Below are 12,907 nucleotides of genomic sequence, written 5' to 3'. Positions count from 1 at the left end.
AACAGAATCTCTGAAAAAGCCGTAAATTAACCCCTAAAGGGGGAAAAAACAAAGGCCAGAAGGATTTATAAGTGAATTTCATCAAATATTCAAAAAACAATTCAAATAGTCTGTAAACTGTTTACAAAAATAGTAAAAGGAGGGAGCCTATCAAATTGTTTTCTATGATACAAAAATTGACTTGATATCAAAACTAGGGAGAGACAAAGCAGAAAAAAGAAAACTCTGCTCTCTTTTCTCTCGGCCCGGACGGCGGCAGCATGGGTAAGTGCCGTGGTCTTCGTACTGCTCGAAAACTCCGAAGCCACAGGAGAGACCAAAAGTGGCATGACAAACAATACAAGAAAGCTCATTTGGGCACTGCCTTGAAGGCCAACCCGTTTGGAGGAGCATCTCATGCCAAAGGGATTGTCTTGGAAAAAGTTGGTGTGGAAGCCAAACAGCCCAACTCTGCCATCAGGAAGTGTGTGAGAGTCCAGCTGATTAAGAATGGCAAAAAAATCACTGCCTTTGTTCCCAATGATGGCTGCTTGAACTTTATTGAGGAAAATGATGAAGTTTTGGTTGCTGGATTTGGTCGAAAAGGTCATGCTGTTGGTGATATTCCTGGAGTCCGATTCAAGGTTGTGAAAGTTGCAAATGTTTCTCTTCTGGCCTTGTACAAAGGCAAGAAGGAAAGACCAAGATCATAAAAATTGTATGATGTCTTTGTCATAGTAAAAAGTTTTCATGTAAAAAAAAAAAAAAAAAAAAAAAAAAAAAAAAAAAAAAAAGAAAAAAGAAAGCTCTAGACCAGGGATTCTTAACATTTTTTCGTATCATGGACCCCTTTGGCAGTTTAGTTAATGCTATGGATCCCTTCTCAGAATAATGGTGGTGTGGTTTGTTTGGTTTTCTTTAATGCATAAAATACATAAGATTACAAAGAGAACCAATTATATTTTCTTTTTTCCCCCAGTAGAGGAAGGAGTGGGAAGAAGAAAAATAAATTTCCATTCATTGAAAAAATGTAATAAAACAAAAAACACATTGGATTTTTTTCTTTTGGAAGGAGAGGAAAATCCATATCACCATTGTCACCATCACTCTCAACCAAAAAGCCTCACAAAAAAAATGCCCTCCAAAAACCTCCATTATAACAAGCTAACACAGTTAAGCAACACAAACCCACATGCTGAACTTATCTAAAAATGGTCTCATTTTGTACCTCTAGTACATGATTTTTTTTATAAAGAGCTAGGAAATATGTTTAGTTATTGGTCCTTTGGAGTCAGAGTTATTCATTACATTGAAGAATTCTAAAGTCTTTCAAAGTTATTTTTTTATTAACAGTGTTGTAACATGTATAAATTCTCCTGGTTATGATCACTTTACTCTGCATAATGAGTACTCTGAAGTTTCTTGGAAACTTCCTTTTGAAGGAATCCTTGAAATTTTTCCTTTTGATTATTTCTTAAGGTACAGTAATATTCTGTTTCATTCATATGGCATAATTTGTTCAGCTGTTCCTCACCTGATGAGTACTCCTTTAGTTTCCAATTCTTTTCTACAACAAAAAGCACTGCTATGAATATTTTAGGGATGTGACCAATGGGTCGGTTCTCTCTCTATCTTTTTGGAGTGCAAGCCTAGTGGTGTCATCACTCAGTTAAAGATTGCTCAGTTTGATAACTTTTTGGGTTATTTCCAAATTGCTTTTCAGAACAGTTGGATCAGTTCATAGCTCCATCAACAGTGTGGACCTGTTTAGTATGCCTGTCCTCCCAGGTCCCACCCAACAATTATCATGTTTGCTAATCTGATGGATATGAGATGGAACTTCAGAACTTTTAATTTTCATGTCTCTTATGATTAGTAATTTGGAGCATTTTTTAGATTGTTGTTGAGGGCTTGCCTTTCTTCTTTAGAAAACTGTTCATATCTTTTATAAATTGGGGGGAAATTCTTGTTATATATTTTGCATCAGTTCTCTGTGTATCTTAGATATCAGTCTTTTGTCAGAGAAACTTGTTGCACGAATTTTTTTTCCCTAGTTAACTATTTGTTTTCTAATTTTAATTACATTGTTTTTTGTATAAAAGCTTTCCAATGTTATATAATCAAAACTATCCATTTTATCTCCTACGGCCTTCACTATCCCTGATTTAGCCAGGAACTCTTCTCCTGTCCGTAGAAGTCAAAGGTATCTCCTTTCCTAATTTTTAAATTTGTTTTTTGATATAATCTTTTATATGTAAGTCATATATCTAGTTGGAGCTGTTATAATATTATGTGAAATATTGGTCTAATCCTAATTTCTGCCAGATTGCTTTCCAGTTTTATCAGCAGTTTTTTGTCAAATAGTAAGTCTTTACCCCTGCAGTTAAGGTCTTTGGATTTAGCAAATGTTACAACATAGTAACAAACATAGCTACTGTGTTCATTTGCTTCTGGATATTTAGTTCCCAAGCTACTCCTAATCAGCTTCTCTATGTTTAAAGCAGTATCTAATAGCTTTGATTGTTACTATGTCTATTAAGTTGTACTGCATAAGCTTAACCAGTACATAGCTGAGAGTCATGATAAGATATGGTACCCTGGAAAAAAAAGAGTTAGGACACCCACATCCATTCCCAGCTCTGACAACTATTAATTGTGTGACTGAGCAAGTCATTTGAAGTCCTCATTTTCCTCATTTGTAATATGCTAATAATAATCATTCATTTTCTACCCTACAGAGTTGTTGTGAAGACAGTGCTTTCCAAACTTTAAAGTGAAATAGAAACATGAGCTATTGTTCAACAAACACTTAATCCACAAGCATTTTATGAAGTGTTACTATATGCCAGTCACAAAATTGAGAGGTCTTACCTTCAAGGAGCTTACATTCTTCTTTAAAGAGGTGGCATTTTCAGGGATAAATAAATATAGGATATATATAATCCCCCACATACATAGTGACAGGAGGGCCGTGTACACTAACAACTGGAGAAATCCAGAAAGGCCTCTTGAAGGGGGGTGGCATACCTGAGCTGAACCTCTGAAGGCAGCCAGAGGCTTCCAAGAGATGGGGATGAAGAAAGCAAGCATTCTCAGCACAGGGAACAGTCTGGACCAAAGCCCAGAGGAGACAGAATGGTGTGTATTGGGAACAGTGAGCAGGCCAGTTTGGCTGGAGTGTAGAATGTATAAGGGAGAGTAACATGTAATCATCCTGGAAAGATGGACTGGAGCCAGTGTGAAGTGCTCTAAATGCCAAAAAGAGGATTTTGTATTTTAATCTAAAGTTAATGAGGAACCACTGGAGTTTCTTAAGAAGAAGAGTGATATAGTCAAACCTGAGCTTTAAGAAAATCAATTTGGCAGCTTTATGGAGGGAGGATAAGTAGTAGAGAGAATGCAGGTGGACCAATTACGAGGCTGTTAAAATAATTGAGGTGAGAGGTGACAAGTAACTGGATCAAAGTGGTTGTGGTGTGAGTCTTGAGAAGAGATCATAGATTTAGGACCAAAAAGGACCTCAGAGGGCATCACATCCAACCCCTTAATTTCACAGGTAAAGAAATTGAGGCCCCAGAAGGTTAAGTGACTTGCCCAGGATCACACAGGTTCTAAGTGTTGGAGGCAGGTTTGATGAGTGCAAGGGATGTTGAAGAGGTGGAATCAACAAGACTTGTCAATTTATTGGATCTCAGGAATCAAAGATGATGCTGAGTTTGTAAACCTGAGCCATTGGAAGGCTGTTTTCCTCAACGGAAATAAGGAAGCTTGGAAGCAGAGAAGGTTTTAAGGCAAAATTAATGAGTTCTGTTTTAGAAATGCCTTTGGCAACTCAAGAAGACCTGAGTTCAAATCTAGCTTCAGACATTTACTACCTATATGTCCCTGGGTAAGTCATATAACCTCCCAGACTCAGTTTCCTCATCTGTAAATTGGGGATAACAACAGTACCTACCCCTCTCAATGTTGTTGTGAGGATCAAATGAGATAATATATTTAAGTGCCGAGCATGGTGTCTGGTAAATAGTAGGTACTTAATAAGTGCTTATTCCCTTTTCCTTTCCCTCTATGGGACATATAGGTAGAGATGCCCAGAAGGTAGTTGGTAAAGTAAGACTAAAGTTGGAGGAGAGAGATCAGGGCTGGCTATGTTTACTTAGGAGATACCTATATAGATGTGATCATTGAAACCTTTGGAGTTGATGAGATATATAAAGGAATAATAGAAGAGGACCTAAGGCAGAACTCTGGAGGACACCACAGGACATAGCTGATGACCCAGAAATGAGTGCTCAGACAATAGGAGGGTAGAGAGGTCAGGCAGTACTGAGGCAGGACAAGGAGAGCCAGAAGAAGGAAAAATCTCCCACATAGCGTATATGGCTGGAGGAACAGTGAAAGAGAAAATAAGTTTAGTGGGATGGTGTATGTAGAACTTAGATCACATGCCATCCTGGTGGGGGGAGAGAAAATTTGGAACTCAGAAAATTGTGGAACTGAGTGTCGTAACTTTAAAAAAAGAAAACCACAAAAAAGATACATATATGTATAATATGTATTTATATTTGTGTGCATTTGCATGTACTCAAATAGAATATATGTACTTATATACACACTTATATTTACATGTATGCATATATTATGTGTGTATATTTTCACACGGAACAATATACTCGATATACATATGCAGTTAAAAAAAGAGAGAGAAAGAGATCCATACCTTGAGGGAGCAAGGGATCCAGCCTTTGCCACCCTGGTCTCCTAGCTACTACTGTGAGTAATTCAGACATGCAGACCTGATAGGGAGAGGTGTCGCTTGTTCAGATCGCCTTCAAGAGAGCATTTAAATGATATTTGTTTCCTGAAGCAGCTGGATGACACAGTGGATAGAGCACCACATCTGGAATCAGGAAGACTTGAGTTCTAATGTGGCCTCAGACACTTTTGACCGTGTGACCATGGGCAAGCCACTTAACGTCTTTTTGTCTCCATTTCCACATTTCTAAAATGAGGATAATAGCACCTAACTCCCAGGGTTGTTGTGAGCATCAAATGAGATCATACTTGTAAAATGTCTAGCACAGTGCCTGGCACATAGTTGTTGTTTGTCCTTCATTTTTGAAGAGGAGCAGTGATATCATGGTAATAAGGAGTGGGGAATCCACAGCCTCGAGGCCTCGTGGCCCTGTAGATCCTCAAGTACGACTCTTTGACTGAGTCTGTTTTACAGAACAAATCCTTTTGTGAAGTTTGGATTTCATTACATTTTTCATCACAGTCTTCATTTGTGCTTGAATTGGACTTAGATGATCATCATTCTCCCTCTTTCTTCCTGAATCGTCAAAGTCCAATGGCCGGACAAAAGTCAAGATGACTAGCAATGACCCAGGATGCAGTGGATGACCTTGGCATCTTCTATAACTGACCAGGCTCTAAGCTCCCTACAGTACCTGTTTTAGCCCCCTTCATGGCTGCTGGAACAAATTGTTCTCGTCTGCCTGTTCTGCTGGAAAGGTCTTCACATGCTTGGGATAGACATCCCCCTAACTCACCAACAGGTTTGAGGCCTGTTGTTTACCCTCAGCCCGGTTTAGCCTGTCTGCTGAGACTATTTATTGGGACGTGGCTCCTGCACATGCTCCAGCTTCTTGGAACCACCGGTGAGAGTTGGGTGAATCAGGTAGACAACAGAGTAGAGGAGCAGCCCTGAAAAGGACTCACAGAGTCCCTCACACCAGAAATCCTGGTGCTCCTGAACACTGCATACACGTAATAATAAATACCTGTTTCTTTCCTGTATTTGTTTCTCTACTCCTGGAGATCCTTTTAGTTAATTCTGCATTTTCTGTGAGGTGAAATGTCCTCTCCCTATATTGCTATCTTGAGTGCTTATACAGGTGCTGGCGACCTCTTTGCTCTCATTTGGAGTAACATAAACATAAGCCCTTCATAGGCTATATTTGAAGACTAGCGGGACTGGATTTGAAGTGGGGTACAAATCAAAGGAGAAAAAAAAATGGCCCAATATTAAGCCCAGTATATGTGAGCCCAGGATTTGGGGGAGGAGAGGGTAGCAAGAGGACTTAGCCATAAATATGAAATCAGACATAGGCCCTGCCCTCAAGGAACTTACAGTCTAATAATGGGAATGAGACACATACACAAATAACCAAAATACAGATTGGACTCTGATGAGTCCAGAGGAGAAGTCAAACAGAGTGGCATGAGGAACTTAAACAGGGGAATGCAAAAGAGAACTTTTAGCTTAGGAGTCTAGACAAGGCTTCGTGGAGGAGACGGCACTTCAGCTCAGCTCAAGGGAAGGATTTCACTAGGCAGAGATGGGGGAAGCCTAGTCAAGATCTGTGCATGGCCTGTTCAAAAGAACAGAAGTGAGAAAAGGCAAGAAAAGATCACAGAATGAAGGTGGGAGATCAAATGCCAAGTTTGGGGGAATAGTCAGGGGTCTGCTTGGGCTAGAGTATTACAGGTGAAAGAGAGCTGTGTAAATACAACTGGAAAGGAAGGCTGGAGCCAGATTGTGGAGGACCTTGAATGCCAGGTTAATGAGATTGCATTTTATGTGTAGACAGTGCCGATCCACAGAAGGTTCCAAAGCAGGAAAATGATGCATTCATACCTATAGGAAGATTATTTTTGCATTGGTTTGAAGGACGAAGAAACTGGAAACAGTCACTAGTTAAGAGGCTGTTAACAACAGACCAGGAAGGACAAAATAAGGACCTGAACCGAGTTGGTGGGAATGGGCGTGAAGAGGAAAGGATGAATGTATGAGAATTTTCAGAGGCAGAATCAACAGGATCTGACAACATACTGGATTTGGGGAGGGTGGGGTCATAGTGAAGAGTTACCTTTGAGTTTTCAGGTCTGGGTGATGGCATTAATGGTGGTGCCATCAATGGAGAGAGAAAATAGAATCAGTATCTAGTTTTGTTATGGGGGTAGGGGGAGTTTGCATTCAGTTCTTTGAAAAAAGTCATTCTTCTTATAATAAGTGTGGTAAGTTCCAGGTAACCAGAATGCCCTTCTCCCCAACTGTAATGGATAATAGAATGCATTATATACAAGTGCTAAGGGCATGCTAAGATTTGGAAAAGTTTATAATTAAGATTAGTGCTGGAAGTTAAAAAAAATACCCCTTTCTCTCTACATCCTCTGTCTCCCCCTGCCTTTTTCCCACCCTGATTTGGCTACCAATTGTAGATACCATTGTCTCCTCAGAGGAATTGTGGCGTTAGCCCTGAATTAAATAGCACCAAACTACTGATGAGCCTAGGACCATCTAGCTAGAGTTATAAGCGACCTTAGAAGTCATCTGGTCCAGTCTCCTCTCTTTAAATGGGGAAACTGAGGCCTGGGGAAGTTACCTGCTGAATATCATCTAGGTAGCAAATGTCCAAGGGATAGGTCAGACCAGTCCTGGGAGTTGGATGAATGTCATCTCACCTCAAATCCAGCAGCCCTTCTGCTGTACCTCATTGCCTTCTTACTTGAGCTTATGGAAATCTAGCCTCTTTTGTGACTTCTTATGCCACAACAGCCTGTGATTTTTCACCCCTGGGATTGAAATGACCCCAGTGTTCTACCTAAACACTGGACCCTCCCAGGGTCTGCCTGGGATTGCTCCCTCTCAACCTGCCTCCTTCCCTTTCTCAGTAAGTGCTGGTTTCAAGTGCTGCCTACTTCTTGTTCCAAATGACATTAAAAAGACACAGAAATGTAAATTTTCTAGTGGCAAAATACAGTACGAGGGGGGAAAACTTTAATCAAATGGGTGTATTCTCAAGGGGCCCAAGTACTTCATTTTAATTCATCATTTCGCTTTGATGAAAACTTTAGTGAATTTTTTATTATGTAGAATTTATATGAAGCTAGGGTTTAGGTAATCAGTTTTAATATTTATATACTTAGGGAAAAAATGGGAATCATTAGTAAAGCATGCATAATTAATGAATTAAATTACATTTTTCTTTTGTTTTCCTTCAGGTACAAGGAAATGCTAGATCTGGTGATCTCACCCAGCCTGACTGTAAACAGCCATTACTCTGATAGACTGACGCTCAACCTTTCTGACATTGGTGCCCTGTCTCCCCACGACATAGGAGGTAGGCCTCTGGTCTCTTTGTGGTTTGTTCATGCCAGCAGTCACTAATGGGCCCAAGTGAGGGTGTCAAAGTTGTGGGTCAGCCCCAAAACCTGATCTCATGAAAAACACTTTCCTTTCAAAAGCACAGACTACGTGACTTTTTTTCCCCCTCAGTCCTCTGACCAGAAGTCAGGATGGCCTCTCTGAAAGGTACCCAGAAATTTGAATAGCCTGCATGATGGAGTCAAATCTCCTTCTAAACTTTTCCTCTTCTGGGTAGAAATAATTCAAAATATTAAGTGGCAGGACAGTGGAACAGTTTGTGGCTCTTAGCCCACAGGAGGCATTTAAACATTGTGTGATATCCAGGGCCAACTGTCCATCTTCTCAAGATCACAGACCAACTCTGTACACTCAGTTCTCTCCTGGTTCAACACTCATCCAAGTGGGCCTGTTGCTTATAGGGTTTTCATCCCAGGACAAAAGCTTGTCTGCCTCTTGTTTTCTAGATCAGCTTGAGTCAAGGAAGCATAGGAATGTTAAATCTGTTTAAAAAATTATTGGCAAGTGATGCAGAGGAACTAGTTTTTGCCAGTACAATTCCTGCTATTGTTTGCTCTGCTTGGGATCTGTCAGCCTTCCTGCTAGAAGAGAAGTTAGCAAGAAGCATTAAGCTATTATGTTTAACCACTGGTTTAACCCCTTGTGAGGACTATTTGCTGTAGGTGTTTTGAAAGCCCACTTATCTCACCATGGCTAACTGTGTTTGATTACAGCTCACAGGGTGTGAATGCTGAAAAACAAGATTGGCTGGAAGGATTAGGGGGAAGCTGGCATTTTAAAATTCGCATTTGCAGTCAAATGTCATTAGAAATTTATTTTTTATTTTTATAATTTATAATTATAATTTATTTTTAAGGAAATTAAGGCCTTGGCAGTCATCGTTGATAGAACATAAAATGTCAAAATGGGACCTTAAGAACACAGAATATAGAGAGCCAGGGGCTGGAAGAAATCTTAGGAATCATCCAATCCAGGCGTGACCTGGGGTGACCTTGGGTTTTTTTTTAATGTTTTGATAACTATTTCAATATAATTGGTTTTCTTTATAATTATGTATTTTACCCTATGCATTTAAAAATATTCTTAGTAGGGGCTCCATAGGTTCATCAAACTGGACAAAAACAGTGATTATTTAGTCCAACCCCTTCATTTTACATAAGGGGAAGTTAAAGCCCAGAACAGGAAAGTGATTTGTACAGCATCATAGAGCTGATTGAGGGGCAGGGCAGCAAGGTGGCGCAGTGGATAGAGTCAGGCCTGGAGTCACAAAGACTCATCTCCCTGAGTTCACATCAGGTTTCAGACACTAGCTGTGTGACCCTGGACAAATGATTAACCCTGTTTGCCTTAGTTTCTTTATCTGTAAAATAAGCTGGAGAAGGAAGTGACAAACCGCTCCACTGTCTTTGCCAAGAAAACCCCAGATGGGGTCACAAGAGTCAGACATGACTGAACAACAACAACAATAGAGTTGATTAGTGGTAGGATTTAGGTATTTCACTTGGAAGGGGGAGGGGGTGATGAGAGTGAACCTTTTTAAAAACCTTCATCTTGTGGGTAGGAAAAAAATTCAGTCTTGAGTTGTGAAAGCAGTGGAACAAGCATGTTGAACAACTTTGCTGAAAAAGAACATTGGCTTTTTGATCCTGCCCAGAGTTTGGTAGGAGGAAGCATTGTAGGCTGCCTGGGATTCGTGGACGTGATCAGAAAAAATTCCTTTTAACTTATTCAGAAACCGAGTTGCATTAATTACAAGCAAGCAGATTAAAGATTGTGTTTTGACTGTTATTTCTCTCCCCTGAGTGAAACAAACACAGTGAGTGAGAATCCTAGATAATGGTGAAAAACATATTTAGCGTATTGGTTGCTAGCCTGCTAGAAATGGGAGGGGCGGGATGTAATTGAAGGAGCGCCGGATTAGGAGTTTGGAGATCTGGGATCTGGTCCTGCCTCTGCTCACTAGGGGAGTGACCTTTCTGGGCATCAGTTTCCCCTTCTAGTAAAAATGAGAAAGCTAGGCTAGTATCATTGCTAGCTTCAAAACTCTGTGAGTTCATTGCCTCTTCCACATCCAGTCAGTTGCCAGGTCTTCTCAGTTGTACCTCCATTCCCTTCAGAGTGCTTTCAATCACAAAATAACTTTTATAGTAAGCACTGGCCTTCAGAAAAGAAATTCCAGATAGGCACATCAAAAACTATACCAGATTTCTTTCTTTTCTTCCTTCCCTTTTTCTTCTAATTTGATTTCTAATCTCGATTAGTCAAACCCAAACTGTGACCTTAGATTAGTAGTGTCTAACTCAAACAGAACTAAGGCAGGGGTGGGGAATAAACTATACATAAGAATCCCTGTGGGCCACACATTAACTTAGAAAAATGCCTATTAATATTATCTGTATTCTTTTCCATTTTTGTTTATTTTAATAAATATTTCCTAATTACATTTTAATCTAGTCCAGGACCACTGGGAGTATTGCCCCCACCATGTGTCTGACACCTCTGCCTAAGACAACTCACTAAAGTTCTCTGAGTCTCAGATTCCTGATCCATGAAATGAAAGAGTTGTATTAGACTATCCCTAAGGTTCCCCCAGCTCTTATATTCTGCTTGCTAAGGTCCCTTACAGCTCTAAGATTCTGGTGACTTCAAATTTTGAAAACCTCAAAGTACAATTCAGCCAAACTTCAGCATCTAAAAGAAGATACTGTCTTAAAGACTTTGTCCTGGATAAAATCATGATGACCTATACCTGATGGTAGGAATCAGTACCCCTGGCTTCTAATCCAAATGAGCCATTTAGAGCCAAAAGGGACCTTAGAATACAGATTGACAAAGCTTGCAGGGACTTGAGGTATCATTTAATTAACCCCCTCATTTTACAGAGGAGGAAATATACTCTCCATTTCGTTGAAGCATCTTAGATTGCTTCTTAGATTCATCTTAGATTCTAAAATTTGTGAAGGTTCTCTGAGAGGGAGAATGGGAAAAGTTACTACGAAATTCAGAGATGGCAAGTCTGGTAATATCCTGTTACATAAACAAGTTTCTTTTAGTGCCCTGTGAGATTGGAGCTAAGCTCCGCCGAATCTAGAGGAGAAATCCTATACTTCAGTGTGCTCACTAAGTGCCAAATTAAGACACTGTTTGCTGGCCTGTTTCCCCCTTTGCCTTTCATCCTGTATTCATTCATTTCGTTAGCAAGAGTTGTTCCGAGTACCTACTGTGTGCCAGCACTCTGTGCAGTATACAAAAAGACTTCTGTTATGGTGTCTTCCCTCAAAAAACTGGCAGAGTTGAAGGGGAGACACAAAGAGTTTGACAGTTTGAAGAAAGTAGAGATAACAGTGGTCAAGAAAGACTGGAGGTGGGAGCTGAGCTAGGACCTGGCTGCTGTTAGCAGCCTTGAAAATTTAATTACATTAAGAAAGTAGAGAGGAAGCAAACATTTTTCTTTAAAAAAAAAAAAGCTGTTTTTCTGAAGCTAACACTGGAATATTAGATGTTTCCTCTGGGTTGTGAATCCCTACTCCCATTAGATAATCTGCATTCTGATTTTTTTAAAGGTCTTTAACATTCTGTCTTGATGTTGAATGGCATTTTCATTCATTCAGTAAACAAACACTTATCAAACACTTATTTTGTGGAGCTGAGCCTGTGGCAAGTCTGTTTTCCTCACCTTCACCCCTCAGACCATTAAGCCAGGAACAGCTAGTTCCCACAGGTGACTTGGCCTGTGGAAAATCCTGTGCTTGCCACACCCTCTCTGCAGAGCTAATCACTTCTATGGTGGGTAGTGGGGGAAGGGGGTAGCATTGTCATGCTTTTATTAGAAGAGAATTCCTGATCCTTTCTTTAAAGGACATTATGATGAAACTAAAAGGTGTGAGTGCTCATTAATATTTTGTTGTATGTGTCATATCGCTTTATCTTTTTAAAAATTTTTAAATTGAAACCTTTTTATCACTATCATTTCTGAATATATCCCTTCCTACTCCTCTACCTGAAGAGCCATCCTTTGTGACCAAGAAAGAGAAGAAAAACCCAGTTCAGAAAAACTAACCAACACCTCCACCATGTCTGACTATATGCAATATTGCACACCGATAGTCCTTACCTCTGCAGAGAAGAGAGGGGGGTATCCATTAATATTTTAATAAAAATATTAATTATATTATAAATTATATGTAATTATACCATATTATAACCAAAAAAGTAAATAAAAATTTAAATAAATATATTGCAATCAACCTTGTTATCACTGAAAATAATACCTCGAATTTATATTCAAGATAATTAAAAGTGAATTTTCCCATCCGATCCTCAAAATAACCCTAGAGGGAGGCAAGGCATGTATCACCATCCCCGTTTTTACACTTGTAGAATGTGATCTCAGAGGTGATATGACTTGCTCAAGATCCCACAACTAATTGAAGGAAGAAACTGAACTAGAACCCAGGTCCTAGGACTGACTGCCAGGATCAGAGCTCTTTCATACTATTCTGCACTGTGGCCTATTTTTATTAGGCAGTGTGATATAAGAAAGAGGGTCATAGACCTTAGAGATACAACCCCTTCATTTTAAAGAGAAGGTTGGTTTAAACTGAGGTTTAGAGAAATTGTGTTGCTTACCCAATATCACAAAAGGAATGAAGTGGCAGAGCTAGTCAGTACAAGGCAGAGAACCCAGGTATTATGACTTTAAATCCATGGCTCTTTCCACTGGTCTTATGGGTGGGCAGGGGAAGGTCTTAGGACCTG

At 39.8% G+C, this 12,907-nt stretch overlaps 2 protein-coding genes across 2 annotated transcripts in view; both read left to right on the top strand.

Moving 5' to 3' along the window:
* The window catches only part of EYA2 (EYA transcriptional coactivator and phosphatase 2), a 246,796-nt gene that overhangs the window by 88,325 nt on the left and 145,564 nt on the right, over positions 1-12,907 (top strand). Inside the window, exon 2 of the mRNA XM_036752907.1 lies at positions 7,987-8,105. Coding sequence (XP_036608802.1) covers positions 7,997-8,105 — 109 coding nt within the window. The 5' untranslated portion in view covers positions 7,987-7,996. The remainder of the gene's footprint in view (positions 1-7,986; positions 8,106-12,907) is intronic.
* Positions 235-717, top strand: LOC118844893 (40S ribosomal protein S23). The gene has a single exon (XM_036752906.1). It carries the CDS (start codon positions 261-263, stop codon positions 690-692), a length of 432 nt encoding a protein of 143 aa, XP_036608801.1. The 5' UTR covers positions 235-260; the 3' UTR covers positions 693-717.

The sequence above is a fragment of the Trichosurus vulpecula genome, chromosome 3 (genome assembly GCF_011100635.1).
Source record: "Trichosurus vulpecula isolate mTriVul1 chromosome 3, mTriVul1.pri, whole genome shotgun sequence".
NCBI classification, from domain to species: Eukaryota; Metazoa; Chordata; class Mammalia; order Diprotodontia; family Phalangeridae; genus Trichosurus; species Trichosurus vulpecula.
Note: the sequence above shows the minus strand (reverse complement) of the source record. Positions and strands in the feature narration are given on the sequence as shown.